The sequence below is a fragment of the Saimiri boliviensis genome, chromosome 10, assembly GCF_048565385.1.
Source record: "Saimiri boliviensis isolate mSaiBol1 chromosome 10, mSaiBol1.pri, whole genome shotgun sequence".
Classification (NCBI taxonomy): domain Eukaryota; kingdom Metazoa; phylum Chordata; class Mammalia; order Primates; family Cebidae; genus Saimiri; species Saimiri boliviensis.
The window spans coordinates 2,105,426-2,123,208 of NC_133458.1; the positions used below are offsets into that span (position 1 = coordinate 2,105,426).

Sequence of the window (17,783 nt, forward strand, 5' to 3'; positions counted from 1 at the left end):
ATCTAGTCTCCCAGTTCGAGTGCTTGCTCCAATGCAGGCTACTTATACCAAAGCCAAGGAGGCCCGTGACAACACAGGCAGACTCTGCCAGCCCTCTGCTGTTAAGGCCAGGAGTCCCCACTGGCCTATCTTATTCCTGCACGTGCGCTCCACTACTTCACTTACTGATGGCTCTCAGAGCTGATTTTAAGTTTAGAAACAGAAACATCACACACCTTAATTTGGCTTTAATTCCATAAAGTTACATGTGTTAGATCTAAATGAGTATTTAAATGTCTAAAAGGATTTACATGGGCCTGATTTTATTATTATTTTGAGACAAGGTCTGTGACACCCAGGTTGGAGTGTGGTGGGGCCATCACAGCTCACTGTAGCCTCTACAGCCCAGGTCCAAGCAATCCTCCCTGCTTAGCCTCCCGAGGAGCTGGGACTGCAGGCACATGCCACCAAGCCTGGCTTTTTTTTTTTTTCCCCAAAAAGTAGTAAAGACGAGGTCTCCCTCTGTATGCCCAGGCTGGTCTTGAATTTCTGGGCCTAAGTGATCGTCCCACCTTGGCCTCCCAAAGTGCTGGGATCACAGGCATGAGTTACTGCACCCAACTCTATTTTATAGATTTGTGGTCTTTATTGCACAAATAAGAGCCAAGGATAAACAGCAGACTTTAGGTGGGCCCAGCAAGAGTATGTGCTTCTAATCTTCATGGTGACAAAGTAACATGGCCCAGAAAAAGGAGAATGGTCTCAGTCTCATAGGATCCATTCCCCTCATGAATTTTAACTACTGCTTGGGAGTGATTTGAAAAATAAACAGGAAGGAATAACTTACTAGTAAGCAAGGCCTACTTAACCCAAGGGCAGAAAGATTTTACATGAATACTCTGTGGTGCTAAACCTACAGCGAAAATCTTGTTTAGCTCCAACAATCAACTGAATTCAGGAATACATCTCTCATTTTTACTGTACAATCTAAGCCATTTGTATTTCATGGTTAATTTCAAAGAAGCAGACCTACATAGAAAACTGTCTTGCCAGGTGTGGCGGCTCGGGAGGCTGAGGCCAGTGGATCACCTGAGGTCAGGAGTTAGAGACCAGAGTGGCCAACATGGTGAAACCGCGTCTCTACTAAAAGTACAAAAACTAGCTGGGTGTGGTGATGCGTGCCTGCGGTCCCAGCTACTCAGGAGGCTGAGGCAGGAGAACTGCTTGAACCCAGGAGGCGGAGGCTGCAGTAAGTCAAGATCACACCACTGCACTTCAGCCTGGGCAACGAGAGCAAAACTCCGTCTCAAAACATAAAAACAAAAATAAGAAAACTGTCTTTAATTTATAAGAAGGATAATCTTCGGATCTGTGAATAGTCTGTACTGAATGAAAAAGAATGTAAACCATGACTATTAAAATGTATGCTAGAAAAGCAAGTACAATTCTCAGAAGGGGTAACATTCAAACAAAGCAATGATTTATAAAATATTATCTTTTCTTTTTCTGCTTCTAAAAGAAGCATAAGGTCCACAAGAGAAAATTCAGAATTGCCTACCAGGGAGAATCAGAGAAAAGTCTGCTTCTGAAATCTGCATATAAATAAGTAGGAAAAAGTCTTCACATCAACTGGAAGACTTCTGCTGAGCATAGCATGACCCACTATATCTGCTGAATGTTATGTCTAAAACATCTAAGAGAAAAGAGATTTCAGCTTCTGACATCAGAGCACGCAGTCTGATGGCAGCCAGGTGCAACAGCAGCTCAATCACACTCCTGTAAGGAGTTTGGGGTGACTGGGCATGGTGGCTCACAACTGTAATCCCAGCACTTTGGGAGGCTGAGATGGGTGGATGACCTGAGGTCGGGAGTTGAAGCATCAGCCTGGCCAACACAGTAAAACTCCGTCTCTACCAAAAACACAAAAGTTCCCTGGGCGTGGTGATACACGTCTGTAATCCCAGCTACTCAAGAGGCTGAGACAGAAGAATCGTTTGAACCCAGGAGGCAGAGGTTGCAGTAAGCAGAGATTGCACCACTGCACGCCATTCTCCATCTCAAAAAGAGTTTAGGGTTAAACAGGAGGCAGACTTTGCAGTGAGCCGAAATCACACCACTGCACTCTAGCCTGGGAGAGATAGCAAGACTCGTCCCAACAACACCAAAAAGAGAGTTTAGGGTTCAAAACAAGGTATTATAGAAGAGAAGCGCTGCCCTTTCAAGGATTAAAGCAACCAAAATGACTAGTCTTCACCTCAATTTAGACATTAAAGCCTCAGCAAATTCAGTCAGCATTTTACAAAAGGATGCTAATGACAGAGAAAAAGAAACTTTCCCAAATTCTGAAAATCTCAAGATAAATCGTTAAGTGCCAATATTACACTATGTAATACATTAAATGCACACTGAATTCTACTGCAATAAAAAATTATAAACCATGCTGAAGTTACACAATCTAATTAAAATTTTCTAACACATAACCAAGATAATATCAAATAATCTGATTTATAGGCATGCTGTTCCAATTAAATCAATATTCTGAACCAAGAAAAAAAGCCATTTTCAAATAGAATTCAAATATGATAAAGGATTAGCTTCAATAAATATTCTGAACTTAATTGGCTTAAATGGACCTAGGTGCTTCTATCTGTAAAAAAAGCTCAAGATGACATTACCACATCCTTGGGCTGTTTATTTATTCCCTGTCTGGAGCCTGATTTACAGGCGATAAAATGCAATCATGACCCACACCAGAAGCAAGAATCATTTGCTAATGGAACTTTTAATTGTGAAGTGACCAGTGACATGAGGTAATTCTTCCTCTGCAGGATCACTCTTGAAGACCTCTTTGCACTTTATCACAGTAAACAATCACTAACATATGCATTAAAGAAAATTTAAATACATTATGACCCAATAAATATCATTATCAGTCAATATACAATTTTCTTCTCCTATAAGATGTAATGTTCAGGTACCACACTATTAGCTGCTGTACTATTACACTTACTTAGATCTGAGCAATTTTTAACATGTTGGTACAAAGTTTAGCTTTGTAATCTGATGGTTATGAGATACATTTTGGAAGTTAGTTAACTCCTTAAGAATTTCCATGCAGAAAATAATGTAAGCAAAGTCTTAAACATGTGATACTAAACTAACTATCATCCTTAAAAAACTATAGTTTCGTTACTGGTCTAAACCTCATTATTTTAAACAGCCTTAGTAAGATACAATTGACATAAACTTCATTTGTGGGAGAAAGGTTTAAAAACACAAATTCTCTCTGGATCTTGTATAAATATATACATAGCTCAAAGTACAGTACTGTATGACATCATCTTCAGAATAATTTCAATTATAAGCAGATGTCAATAAATAAAGGAGAAAATGAGTTTATCCTCATTAGACTTACACAACTATTAGCCCCTACATTAATCAAGGCCAGATGATTTATACATTCAGGAAGAAAAAGTAATATATAATTTTAAGATTTAATTCATGCAGATAAAATTTATGTGCTATCTTCCGTACCTGCATTGTGTGAAAACCATCAAGTTTAGAGTACTTCAGGTTAGTCTAGCAAAACACTCACCTTTATTTTCACATACGTATTATTAAATTAGAAGGTTCTTAGGCTTACTTTAACAGAAAGAACTACGGGATATCATTGTGAAGATTTCATGCAATGAGCTATGAAATGCACATCCTCCAGAGGAAGCTGAAACTGAGTTGTAAGAAGTAGACTGTGTGACTATCAACAAAGAGAGAGATGCAATCTGAGAGCTCGCAGCAAAGCCAGCACACAAATCAACACCTGAAATCTGCCACCTGAAGCATGGCGAGCCTGAAGATGAGGATACAACACATACTGCTACAGTGGTGACATCATGTTGGAGCCCTTTCGCAAACCTGAAGAGCATTTACAATCACTGGGAGTCTCAACAAATAAATAACTGGGGCTACGACAATGCATTCCAAAGAGACACAAATAAAGGGGAATTATTCTACGCCCAGGATAGACTGATTCCTTCCCACTGTCCTTGCTTCCCAAGGCTGGGGTTCCACTCCCATTTGCTTTTAATAAACACACACACACCCCTTACTGCAAAACTGTAATAATCAAGACCGTATTACCTGAGGGCAGATCCAGAGTGTTATGTGTATAGTCAATTAATTTTCAACAAGGGTGCCAAGAACATGAGGATGCCTAACTCCCACAATCTATAAAAATTAACTCAGAGATCAAAGACCAATATATAAGAGCTAAAACTATAAAATGTCAGAAGAACATATACATAGGTGTAAATCTTTGTGATTTCAGGTCAGGGAATGGATAAGACACCAAAAACAAGCAATAAAAGAAAAAAACATTAGACTTCAAAATTTAAAATTTTCATTCTTCAAAGGAAATCGTCATAAAAGTGAAGAGACAATCCACAGAAAGAAGCAAATAGTGCAAATCATTTATCTGACAATGTTTCAGCTTCCTCTGGAGGATATAAATTTCCTAACTCATTGCATTGCAGGGACTTAGTAATAAAAGACAATCCAATAAAAAACAGGCAATGAACTTGAATAGACATTTCTCAATAGAAGTCATGAAGCACATGAAAAGATGCTCAACATTACTAGTCATCAGGGAAAACCACAATGAGATACCAACTCCTACCCACTAGAATGGCTGTAATGAAAAAGACAAAAACAGGTCAGGCACAGGGGCACGCAGGCTCACGCCTGTAATCCCAGCACTTTCGGAGGCCAAGGTGGGTAGATCACGAGGTCAAGAGATTGAGACCACCCTGGCCAACATGGTAAAACCCCGTCTCTACTAAAAATACAAAAAGTAGCTGGGCGTGGTGGCACATTCCTGTAGTCCCAGCTACTTGGGAGGCTGATGCAGGAGAATCACTTGAACCCAGGAGGTGGAGGTTGCAGTGAGCTGACATCACACCACAGCACTCCAGCTTGGCGAGAGAGCGAGACTCTGTCTTGAAAAATAAATAAATAAATAGGCAGAAGACAACAATAGGTAAGGGCTGACAAGGATGTGGAGTAACTGAAACCTTCCCCAAATTGCTAGTGGGATTGTAAAAGGTTGCAGACACTTTTAGTGGAGTACTGTATGACCTAGCACTTCCGCATCTAGGTATATATCCAAGAAAAATGAAAAACCTATGTCCTTATAACAGCTCGTATACATGTTTGCAGCAGCATTATTCATAATGGCCAAAAAGTGGAAACAATGCAAATGTCCATCGACAGGTGAATAAATAAACGAAACACGGTGAGTGGATGTGGCAGCTCACACCTGTATCCTAGCCCTTTGGGAGGTTGAGGCAGGAGGACTGATGGAGGCCAGGAGTTCAGGAGCAGCCTGGGCAACACGGTGAGTCCCTGCCTCTACAAAAACAAAAAAAAATAATTAGCCAGGTGTGGTGGCAAGAACCTGTGGTCCCAACTATTCGGGAGGCTGAAAGCAGGAGGACTATTAGAGCACAGGAGGGAGCCATGTTTGCGTCACTGCGCTCCAGCCTAGGTGGCAGAGTAAGACCTATTTCAAAACGAACAAAACAAAACAAGCCCCCAAGTGTGGTATAGCCATACAAATAAATAAGATTCAGCCCTTAATAGGAGTGAAGCTCTGACATACTATGACATGAAGACATGAAATAAACCTGAAAACATGTTAAAACAAGACAGTAAGGTCACAAACTTATAGTTGATATAAATGATTCCACTTACAGGAAATGTCGAGGAAAAAAAATTCCAGAGACAGATCAGTGGTTGGCCAGGGCTGGGGGAGGAAACGCAGGACAGGGAGTGACTTCGTAGGGTTTCCTTTTTGGGATGATGACACTGCTTTGAATATTGGTGACGGTCACACAACACCATGAATCTATTAAAAACCACTGAACTGTACACTTTAGAAGGTTGAGTTGGCCATAATGTGCGTTCTATTCTAATAAAACTGTTAAGTAAAAGAAGTCAGGAAAGCGTCATCTGTTCTGCAGGCACTGATTTTGAATTAAGCTGCTGCTCACAACAGGCAACTTCACACACTATGCTTCTCAGAGAACAGAACCACCAAGGAGATAGACAAATTTTATTACAAAGTTGAAAATGGTTATAACTCTGATTAATTCTTACAGAAATTAATCACAATAGCAACATTAATTTCTAATTTAAGAATGCTAGTAACAGGCCAGGTGCAGTGGCTCAGGCTTATAATCCCAGCACTTTAGGAGGCCAAGGCAGGTGGACCACTTGAGGTCAGGAGTTTAAGACTATCCTGGCCAACATGGTGAAACCCCTGTCTCTACTAAAAATATAAAAATTAGCTGGGCGTGGTGGTGCACACCTGTACTACCAGCTACTCAGGAGACTGAGGCAAGGAGAATCGCTTGAACCTGGGAGGCGGAGGTTGCAGTGAGCAGAGATGGCACCACAGCACTCCAGCTTGGGTGACAGAGCGAGGAGAGACTCTGTCTCAAAACAAACAAACAGCTAGCTAGCAACAGTCCGTGAATACTGACCTTTATAAATGTCACTCTAAGAGGTAGACAAATTCAAATCCTAATCTGTGAATATACCCTTCTTTGGAAATAAGATCTTTTGAGGATGAAGTCACATTGGATCAGGGCAGGCCCCAATACAATGACAGGTGTCCTTATTTAAAAAAGGAAACTGTGCTGCTGCTGACACCCTGAGTTTGCACTTCTCGCTTCCAGAACTGTCAAATATTCATTTCGGTTTTCCTCAGCACCCGCCTCCTGCCAATGTGTGGTAATCTGTTGCAGCAGTCCTAGGAAACGAACAGTCACTATGCAGTAACTGTCTTGGTCCGTTTTCCACTGCTTATAACAGAACAACTGAAACTGAGTAATTAGAAAAAACTAAAATCCATTTCTTATAGCTGTGGAGGCCAGGAAGCCTATGGTCCAGGAACAGACCCTGGTGAGGCCTTCTCACTGGTGAGGACTCTGCAGAGTCTGCAGGCGGCGCGGGGCATCACAAGGATAGGAGCTGAGGCTCGGGGCTCCCTCCTGTAAAGTCACCAGGGCCCCTCCCACAATAAACCACTCATCCATTCTTGAAGGCCAAGCTTGCATGATCCAATCACCTCTTAAAGGTCCCACCTCTCAATACTGGCACACTGGGGATAAAGGGAAAACATGAGTTTGGACGGGACATTCAAACCACAGCACCTACTTACGACCATACACACTTGTTCAGTGCAGTGCTTTTCCAACATTGAGCATCCAAATTGAAAACGAACAGTATTTTCATGGTAAATTTGGGTAACAACCACACATAAACATAAAAGTCAACACCTTTGGGTCTGAGATCCATTTTCATATGAAGGTTACTTTACCTTTCCAAGCATTCTGCCTAGGAAGTAGTAATGTCTGGCAAAAGAATCTCCCACAAGCATCTGAGCAGCCGGGTTGGGGTACAGAAGCCCTTCATTAGTAGTCTTAAAGAACCCCTGGTTGGGGTTAAATCCTGACTTCAGTAGTTCATTTAAAAACTCTCTGAAAATACCACCACCGTCAATGCCAGCTTCATCCAGGCCATGGGCATTGAGCAAGTGTACACGGATCCGCTTTTTCAAATCAGGCTCTGTTCAGAGAGACGGGGGGTGAGGAGGAAAGACGTTACAAGAAAGCAGTCACGCAAACTGGCCTTGCAGGAGGGCTTGGGGAGGCGGCGAGGATCTTACGGACATTTTAATGTAGGACTCAAAACAGCAATGATGTTACTGTCATTATTGTTTGAGACAGAGTCTTGTTCTGTCACCCAGGCTGGAGTGCAGTGGCGGAATCTCAGCTCACCGCAATCTCCGCCTCCCGGGTTCAAGCAGTTCTCCTGCTTCAGCCTCCCGAGTAGCTGGGACTACAGGCGCCCTTCACTACGCCTGGCTACTTTTTGTATTTTTAGCAGAGACAGGGTTTCACCATGTTGGCCAGCGTGGTCTAGAACTTCTGACCTCAAGTGATCCACCGCCCCTGGCCCAGCAATGATATTAAAGAGACAATGAGATAGACTAACCAAGATTTTCCCCAGAGTCTAAAATGGAAAAAAGAGGGAAGACATGGAATGAGGAGAAAAGAAGAATGTTTATAGGACATAATAAAATTATCCCCCACTTTCTAAAGGACATAGCTGAGTGAAAATGCCTACAGAGGAGGAGAGCAGAATTAAGGACACAGACTGTTAGTGGAACAGATCATAATATCAAGAAAAATTAATGTCAGTGAAGTTAACATGAAACAGACCCTGAGTGAGGTGAATGATCCACAAGTTATCAGCAAGTCGGTCCTCCAGTATCTACAGCAAGCTTGTCTTCAACCTGTGGTCCACGGGCCGATGTGGCCCAGGGTGGCATTGAACGAGGCCCAACACAAATTCAAACATTCTTAAAACATTATGAGATTGTTTTTTTGCAATTTTTTTTTTAAAGCTCATCAGCTATCGTTAGTGTTACTGTATTTTATGTGTGGCCCAAGACAATTATTCATTTCTTCCAATGTGGCTCAGGGAAGCCAAAGGATTGTACACCTCTGACCTACATGATCTTTTAAAAGCTGTATTTGGCTGAAAAGGAGGGAAAATTACTGGTTATGTAATTTGCTACAACGAGGCAGAGATCAAATAATGAATCTACAAGCCAAGGAAGATCAAGTGCTGCTGGTAAGACCAGAAGCTAAGAATGGATTCTCCTAGAGCCTCTAAAGGGAACTGTGCAGTTTAAGGCTGGGTGCGGTGGCTCACACTTGTAATTCCAGCACTTTGGGAGGCTGAGGCAGGCGGATCACTGTGATCCGCCGGAGGTCAGGAGTTCGAGGCCAGCCTGGCCAATGTGGTGAAACCTCCATCTCTACTGAAAATACAAAATTTAGCTGGACACGGTGGCACATGCCTGTAATCCCATCTACTTGGGAGGCTGAGGCAGAACCCAGGGGGCAGAGGCTGCAATGAGCCGAGATCACAATCGCTTGAACCCAGGGGGCAGAGGTTGCAATGAGCCGAGACCACAACACTACACCCCAGCCTAGGGGACAGAGCATCAGAAAAAAAATTTAAAAAAGTAAATTAAAAGATTGTTTTTGTCTGCGCACAGTGGCTCACATCTATAATCCCAGCACTTTGGGAAGCCAAGGCAAAAGGATCACCTAAGGCCAGTAGTCCAAGACCAGCCTGGGCAACACTAGCAAGATCCCATCTCTACAGAATATAAGAAAAGCTGGGCATGGTGATGTGCGCCTGTAATCCCAGCTACTCAGGAGGATCTCTTGAGCCCAGGGGTTTGAGGTTGCAGTGAGCTAAGATTGTGTCACTGCACTCCAGCCTGGGTGAAAGTGAGATCCCCATCTCTAAAATAAAAATTTAAAAAACCTCAAAAACAGGCTGGGTGCAGTAGTGCAAGCCTGTAATCCCAGCACCTTGGGATGCTGAGGTGGGTGGATCACGAGGTCAGGAGATCAAGACCGTCCTGGCTAACATGCTAAAACTGTCTCTACTAAAAATACAAAAAGCTAGCTGGGCATGGTGATGCATGCCTGTAATCCCAGCTACTCGGGAGGCTGAGGCAGGAGAATCGCTTGAACCCAGGAGGCGGAGGAGATTTCAGTGAGCCAAGATCGCACCATCGCACTCCGGCCTGGGCAACAAGAACAAAATTCCATCTCAAAACATAAAACAAAAAAACAAGGTAGACCAAGTTAAGATGTGCTCTGATAAACAGGCTGAATCAGAGAACCACCCTGGGAAAGTAAGTGCAATGTCTTTTACGTTTCTGACAGGGGGAAGGAGAGGGGAAGAGAGGTGGGGACAGGCTGCTGCATGAAGTTAGTTAGGGGAGGTGGAAAAGCAACAGCATGTAGCATGCACTGGACACCTTCCAAGGCCACATGCACCACTGCCCTGTCAGCTGCGGTACAGTCAGCTAAACCTATCTACCCTGGAGCATCTGAAGCGACACGAACGTCTAGAAGCATTCTGGATTCTGGAACACAGGTTTAGCAGAATGTTTGATAGAACCTCCAGGCAATCTCCTCAAAACCCTGTTTATCCCTATATTGCCATGTACATGTGTCAGTAATTTTAAAGTTATAGTACCCAGAATGTAAATATTCTACAATATGTTTCAAGTAGGACAAAAAACACATTACTGGACTGACTGAGCCTTACAGACACTACACAGGAATACCAAATTCCCATTCACTGAGTAGGGGTTACTGCCTTAATGGGAGAGATGGGGCCACTCTGCACAGCAGTAGGGGTGCAGTGCTGCCCTGCCGTGCCCGCCATCTCTGGATCAGTGCCCATGTCACTCTTGGGAATCAGGTAAATACATCTAAGCCATTTGGTTCCAGCTTGCTTTCCTGCTTCCGGAATAAATTTCCTCTGCTTCCGGAAGACATGGTATTTCTGCCCATTAAGTGAAACAAAATATAACTAACCAACCCACAAAAGCAGCCAAGCGAGGCTCTCCAGAACTCATGACAGCAGAGTACAGAGCCAGCTCTGCCTTATTCTCACCCAAGAAGGCAGCCTGAGCTCCAGGCCCCATGGGAGCTGCGTGATCCACTTTATAATTCTTACAGCAATCTCTCACAAGGGAACGCGATGATTTCTCCCACTATTCCACACTGCAACAAGACAGTGCAGTGCAGGCAGGGAGTGCGTGGGCATCCCCGTGGGACCTAGCCATGTCTGCTCTCTGAGCACTGACTGCAGGAGCAGCCATCGACCTCTGTACACTCCACTCAGTCAGCATGCGTGTAACAGGGGCTAACTGCACACTTCAGAGAACTGCTCTGAGATGAGAGAGACAACACTGTGAAGCATGGATTCCCTTCGGTGACTGGATGATACACGCAGTCATCACATTCGTGGATTATATGTAAATTCTCAGTCAAAAACATACCTTAACCCATTCTCTCACAAGTAAATTAATTATTCTGAGATGATATTTGACTTTACTAATTTGTCTTGCAAAATTCCACATTGTAACACGTGGCTTAATCATTGTTACGGTACTTAAGAGAACATTTATAAAGATTTTAAGCATTACAGCATAAACATTATGGGAAGCTTCTTCCAAATCCGAAATCTTTTCACTTCAATGCAATTATTAGCGTGCACTTAGGGAGGTGGGGTGTGATTAGTTTTTGAATACTTTTTAAAGCTTAAGGATTCAGTAGGAAATCTGAGGCTTATTATTACTGAATAGTAATATCAAAAAATCATCTACAGGGAGTGTTTTAAAATTAATTTCAAATTGCTGGTAAATAAGAAACACATTCTACTTTGGCTGAAAATCCAGCCCCCTTCCTGCAAGTGCTCCCCCAGCACCTGTGCCCTGAGAGCTCCCTCACCCGCAGACTCAGCTCCTCCTTTAGATGAACATGAAATCTGCTAATAAAAATACAACACAGAACTACTAGAACTGATTTATAATGTACTGTGGGATCCCAAAGAAGAGAGTACTATTGTTTTCAAAAGTATGTTCATCTACACCTCTCAATTAGATGATTAGTTAGATTAGGAGTCAAGTACATAGTCTCATCTCATTCACGCAAAATATTCTGAAAATTCGATCTGCTAAGCAAGCGAATCGTGGCCCTGCGGAGAGGCCACAGCCTGCTCTCAGACCTGAGTTCACTCGGTCTCAGCTCATGACACTCAGCATCAGAGGCCATGGCAAGGATTCAAAGACAACAGTAAATTATGTAAAAAAATAACAGCTTGGAATAGAGCAAGGAAACAACTGGTGTCAGCTTTCTTCCACTGTTTCAACACAAAAAAATTAACTCTTTACGTAAGCAGTAAAAAGTATTAGAAATCAGAGGTTTCGTTTCCTTAGAAGAAAATTAAAATTTTTTTAGAAGAAAAGGCAATTGTCATTTCACATCTGACAACCTATCACCTTCCAAAAATCGGGTAAGAGGATACCATTTTTAATTTTAGATCCAGCCTAAGCTTTCGGTTTACTCCCCTCTGCACTGACCTACACTGGATTAATGTAGTATTATAAGCACAATATTTGGAAGTTAAAACTGCTAGGATATTAAAGGTGATAGCACACAAACTTTGAAGACTAAGTACCAAACATTAACATAAGACAAAATGTGCCAGGGATCTCCAAACGCTATCCAAATTACTGTCACAGTGGGATCCTCCTTTACTAATGGTACTGTCGTCGAAGCACACTTATCTTTTTATAAAGTAACTTGGATTGTAATGGCACTTATTTTACTATATTCAATTTGGCTTACAATTTATGATTTTATTTTTTATTTTATTTTTTATGGAGACACCTGGGAATATCCTGATGAATACAATTTATGATTTTACATAAATATGTATTTATACAAAAATATATACAATGTAAATGGCTCCCATCAAGATTTTTAGAATTATAGCTTGCAAACTAAATTTTAGGAACAGAAAATGGGAGGTTGGGAACTAGTTAAGTTTCCTCCCCTTTAAAAATAACACTTTTTAAATCCTTCTATTATAGTAACTGTCAATTTTAGAAATATTATTTGACAACGTATGTCTCCCAAATCTGACTTGCAATACTGTTTTTGGAGACAGGGCCTGGCTCTATTGCCAAGGCTGGAGCAGTGGCACAATCAGGTAGCCTTGACCTGCCAGGCTCAAACCAGCCACGTGCCTCAGCCTTTCACACAACAGGGGCTCACTAACATGGCCTGAGAAGCTCACTGTTTCTATTTCTGTTGAGGCAGGGTCTCAGTCTGACGCCCAGGCTGGTCCCTAACTCGAGCTCAAGTGATCCTCTCACCTCAGTCTTCTGAAAAGCTGGGTTTATAGGTAGGTGTGGGCCACCATGCCCAGCCTCACATTTTAGTTTTTAAAAGTCATTATGGAACAAGATGATGGACACTAATTTTTTTTTTTTTTTTTTTTTTTTGAGATGGAGTTTCGCTCTTGTTACCCAGGCTGGAGTGCAATGGCGCGATCTCGGCTCACCGCAACCTCCGCCTCCTGGGCTCAGGCAATTCTCCTGCCTCAGCCTCCTGAGTAGCTGGGATTACAGGCACGTGCCACCATGCCCAGCTAATTTTTTGTATCTTTAGTAGAGACGGGGTTTCACCATGTTGACCAGGATGGTCTCGATCTCTCGACCTTGTGATCCACCCGCCTCTGCCTTCCAGAGTGCTGGGATTACAGGCTTGAGCCACCGCGCCCGGCGATGGACACTAATTTTTAAAGAACCGTCATTTTCTAAAACAATTCCCCAGCCTCCACCCGCTAAATAATAGAGAGAGAGAGAATTATATATACCATTTTCTGGAGAAAGTTTGTCATAAGCATCTTCATAAATGTAATTTCTTCTTATTGTGACATTAATTCCATCCAGAAATGGACCATCTCCTTGAACTTCCTGCTTATCTGCATAAATCAGTCTCTGAAAGATCTAACAAACAAGGAGGGCTTGTAAGGTTATTAGAAACAAAAGGCCTGTTACAAGCTACCAAAGAAAAAAGTGCTAAATCTTATTTTTTATATCTTCATAAATTCTGAAATCAATGCTAATAGTCATGGTATCAAATCTTGATTTTTCATAATAAATGTATAGATAATATATAATGTATATCATATTTAAATATTTCTAATGTTGCTCCTTTGCATAGTTTAAAATAAATTTTAAAAATTTGGCCAGGCACAGTGGCTCATGCCTGTAATCTCAGCTACTCAGGAGGCTAAGGCAGAGAAGCTGGGAGGCAGAAGCTGCAGTGAGCCAAGACTGTGCCATTTCACTCCAGCCTGGGCGACAGGGTGAGACTCCATCTCAAAAATAAAATACATTAAAATTAAAATTAAAACCTGGCCAGGCGTGGTGACTCACGTCTGTAATCCAAGCACTTTGGAGGCCAAGGCGGGTGGATCACCTGAGGTCGGGAGTTCAAGACCAGCCTGACCAACATGGTGAAACCCCGTCTTAAAAATAAATTAAAAATAAATAAATAAATAAATAAAACCCCATGTTACAGAATATTTTCATTTATAACAACTTAGGGAAGAACAGCTTTGTAAAAGCTATATACTAACCCTAGTGGAAATATAATAAAATCCAAATAATTTTCTTGATGTTAAAAATCCAGCAGAGGGAGCTCAGGAATTATATAAGTGTGTGCTTGTGCATGTGTGTGTGAGCACACGCAGGGAAGGTTTAGTGAAGATACATGAACAGTTTCAAAAGGAACTCTTTTGTTCACCCTATAAACAGAGTGTACAGGACTAAAAAATACACTCTTGAAGCCATTACTAGAGAACAGAACCAAGTAATATTTAGAAATTTTCTAAAAATAGTTGACAAAAACATTTTAAAATTTGGAAACTGATACATGTAAACAAAGTTTTGTATATCAAAGAAACCAGAAAAGGAATTAAGATATTTGTTCATTTATCATTTTTAATAAAAAATAGTGTTTCTGGGTCGGGTGCAGTGGCTCATGCCTGTACTCTCAACACTCAGGAGGCCCAGGTGAGAGGATGGCTTGAGCCCAGGAGCTTGAGGCTACAATGAGCTATGGTCACAGCAGTGCTTTCCAGCTCAGGTGACAGAGTGAGATCCAGAGAAATAAAAACAAAGCAGTATTTCTGATAAACAAACATGAATGTACAGAAACGTATCTTCACAAAAAATTTGCATTTTCAAAAACAATGCAAAAACTTTTCCCCCTCTTTGAGATATGATCTTGCTTGGTTCCGCAGGCTGGAGTGCAGTGATGTGATCTTGGCTCACTGCAACCTCTGCCTCCCAGGCTCAAGCAATCCTCCTACCTCAGCCTCCCAAGTAGCTGGGACTACACATGTGTGCCACCACGCCCAACTAACTTTCGTATTCTTTGTGGAGACAGGGTTTCACTATGTTGCCCAGGCTGGTCTCAAACTCATGGGCTCGATCCGCCTGTGTCAGGCTCATAATCCCAAAGTGCTGGGATTACATGTAAGAGCCACCGTACCCAGGCAAACAATGCAAAGTTTACTAGAGAAAAAGTTAGACCCTTATTATAAGAAATCAATAGTGTAAAAGGCCTTTCAATCAGTTTTAACTAAGGAAATACTTCCGGTTTGTAAAAAGAGGTATATGGTTAGGGTTTTGTGTGTGTGTGTGTGTGTGTGTGTGTGTGTGTGTGTGTGTGTGTGTGATGGAGTCTTGCTCTATTGCCAAGCTGGAATGCAGTGGCACGATCTTGGCTCACTGTGACCTTTACCTCCCAGGTTCAAGCAATTCCCCTGCCTTAGCCTCCTGAGTAGCTGGGACTACAGGCACATGCCACCATGCCTGGCTAATTTTTTGTATTTTAGTGGAAACAGGGTGTTACTGTGTTAGCCAGAACGGTCTCAATCTCCTGACCTTGTGATCCACCCACCCTGGCCTCCCAAAGTGCTGGGATTACAGGTATGAGCCACTGCGTCTGGCTACTGTGGTTGGGTTTTATAAATCATTCTTTTTCTCATTTTCAATGTAATGAGAAAAATATGTTATACAATCAGCTAGGCACTAGGCACCTTTAGAGATTTCTCTGGTGGGTGTGTTAATTTTTTAACACTAATATGGTAAGGAGTGACAATAAAGAAACTGAATTGCATACCTTTACTCGCTCTTCAAACGGAACCACAAAAGGCAACTCTGTCAGGACGGCGAGCTGTCTTTCCTCAGACACAGACAGCGGTGGGGACTCCAAACCCACTAGAACACATTTTAAAACCTTAATTAGTTCACGTGTACTTTCCCATGCATTCCTACTGACAATTTTTAAGGTAAATATTCATATAATTATCCTTATTAACTCATGTATCTAAATCAAGGTCCATGAACACATCCCCCCACCTCAGGCCCAGTGCACAATCTTTCAGGTCATCGCACTCCCATGAGCCACGCACAGTGTAGGATCGGCACTGAAGTCTTCAGTGGTTCCCTCAATGCATACCTTGACCTAATACTGAAGATGTCCTAATCAAGAACTACACTTCCATTCCAGCTATCAGGTCTCAAGGGCACAGCTGGCCCTGGCACTGGCGACGAAGCCCAATGCAGCCGTATCTGGCAGTGAATGTGCCCTTGGCCACCTCCGTGCACTTTTCCTCCCATCATGGCAACAAAGTTCCTCCCAGGCCAGGTGTGTGTGCATGCGATGGTGCCTGGGAGATGGCTGTGCACACAGTGGGCCCCAGGCAGTATTTCATGAATAAACACGTATCCCATTCCTTTCCAACAATAAATCATTACTTGGCCTTTTAAAACTCATTTCAAGGAGCTGGGCATGGTGGCTTATGCCTGTAATCCCAGGCTGAGGTGAGAGCATCCCTTGAGCTCAAGTTTGAGAAACTGAGCAACACGGCAAGATCCTGCCTCTATAATTTTTTTCTTTTTTTAATTAGTTGCGCATGGTGGTACATGCTTATAGTCCCAGCTACTCAGGAGGCTGAGATGGAAGGACTGACTTGAGTCTGGGGAGTTCAAGGCTGCAGTGAGCTATGATGGCACCACTGCACTCCAGCCTGGGTGACAGAGTAATATCTTGTCTCAAAAAAAAGGAGTAAGTAAGGTGTGAGGTGAAGGTATCTCAGACATCATATTTAAAAGCACTATTTAATTAAAGAAAAGAATGGTAAATGGGATTCTATCAAAATTTAAAACTTCTGCTCCTTGAAAGACAATGCTAAGAAAAGAAAAAGACAAGCCAGACTGGGATAAAATAATCTGCAAATCACTTATCTGATAAATTACATCCAGAATAGCTTTAAAACTCTCAAAATTCAGTAACTAAGAAATATGTTAATTGGGAGTGTATGGTGGCTCACATCTGTAATCATAGTACTTTGGGAGGCCAAGGTGGGAAGATCCCTTGAGCCCAGGAGTTCAAGGGCAGCCTGGACAACACATGGAGACTCCATCTCTACAAAAAAATTAAAAAATTAGCTGGGTAGTCACAGCTACTTTGGAGTCCGAGGTGAGATCACTGAAGCCCAGGAACTCAAGGCTGCAGGGAGCTGTGATTGCACCACTACATTCCAGCCTGGGCAACACAGTGAGAATCTGTCTCAAAAAAACAAAAAACAAACAAACAAACAAACAACAAAAAAAACCAAAAACCAAACAAACAAAAAAACCCAAGAAAACAAAAGAAAAAACCAAACTCATGAAAAAGATACTGCATACCATTAGTTGGCTGGTAGATACAAATTAAAACCACAATGAGATACCATTTTCCACCTTTTATAATGGCCAAAAAAAAAAAAAAAAAAAAAAAATGAGCCGGGCGCGGTGGCTCAAGCCTGTAAACCCAGCACTTTGGGAGGCCGAGGCAGGTGGATCACGAGGTCAAGAGATCGAGACCATCCTGGTCAACATGGTGAAACCCCATCTCTACTAAAAATACAAAAAAATAGCTGGGTATAGTGGCGCATGCCTGTAATCCCAGCTACTCAGGAGGCTGAGGCAGGAGAATTGCCTGAACCCAGGAGGCGGAGGTTGCGGTGAGCTGAGATCGTGCCATTGCACTCCAGCCTGGGTAACAAGAGTGAAACTCTGTCTCCAAAAAAAAAAAAGACAACTAAGTGCTGGTGAGGATCGGGAGCAACACGGGCTCTCGTTCATTGCTGGTCTGAATGCAAAATGGTGCGGCCACCTTGGAAATCCGTTCTGCAGTTTCTCATAAAGTTAAACATAAACCTGCCAAATGTCTCAAGATTCTTACTCCATGTCAAACAAAATGTATGTGAGCAAAAAACTTGTACATAAATGTTCATAGCAGCTG

The 17,783-nt window shown here is 42.3% G+C and overlaps 1 protein-coding gene across 1 annotated transcript in view; it reads right to left on the reverse strand.

The window, feature by feature from the left end:
• The window catches only part of UBE3C (ubiquitin protein ligase E3C), a 128,076-nt gene that overhangs the window by 32,609 nt on the left and 77,684 nt on the right, over window positions 1-17,783 (reverse strand). Inside the window, exons 16-18 of the mRNA XM_039472736.2 lie at window positions 15,615-15,712; window positions 13,297-13,429; window positions 7,355-7,602 (exon numbers count right to left, since the gene is read on the reverse strand). Coding sequence (XP_039328670.1) covers window positions 7,355-7,602; window positions 13,297-13,429; window positions 15,615-15,712 — 479 coding nt within the window. The remainder of the gene's footprint in view (window positions 1-7,354; window positions 7,603-13,296; window positions 13,430-15,614; window positions 15,713-17,783) is intronic.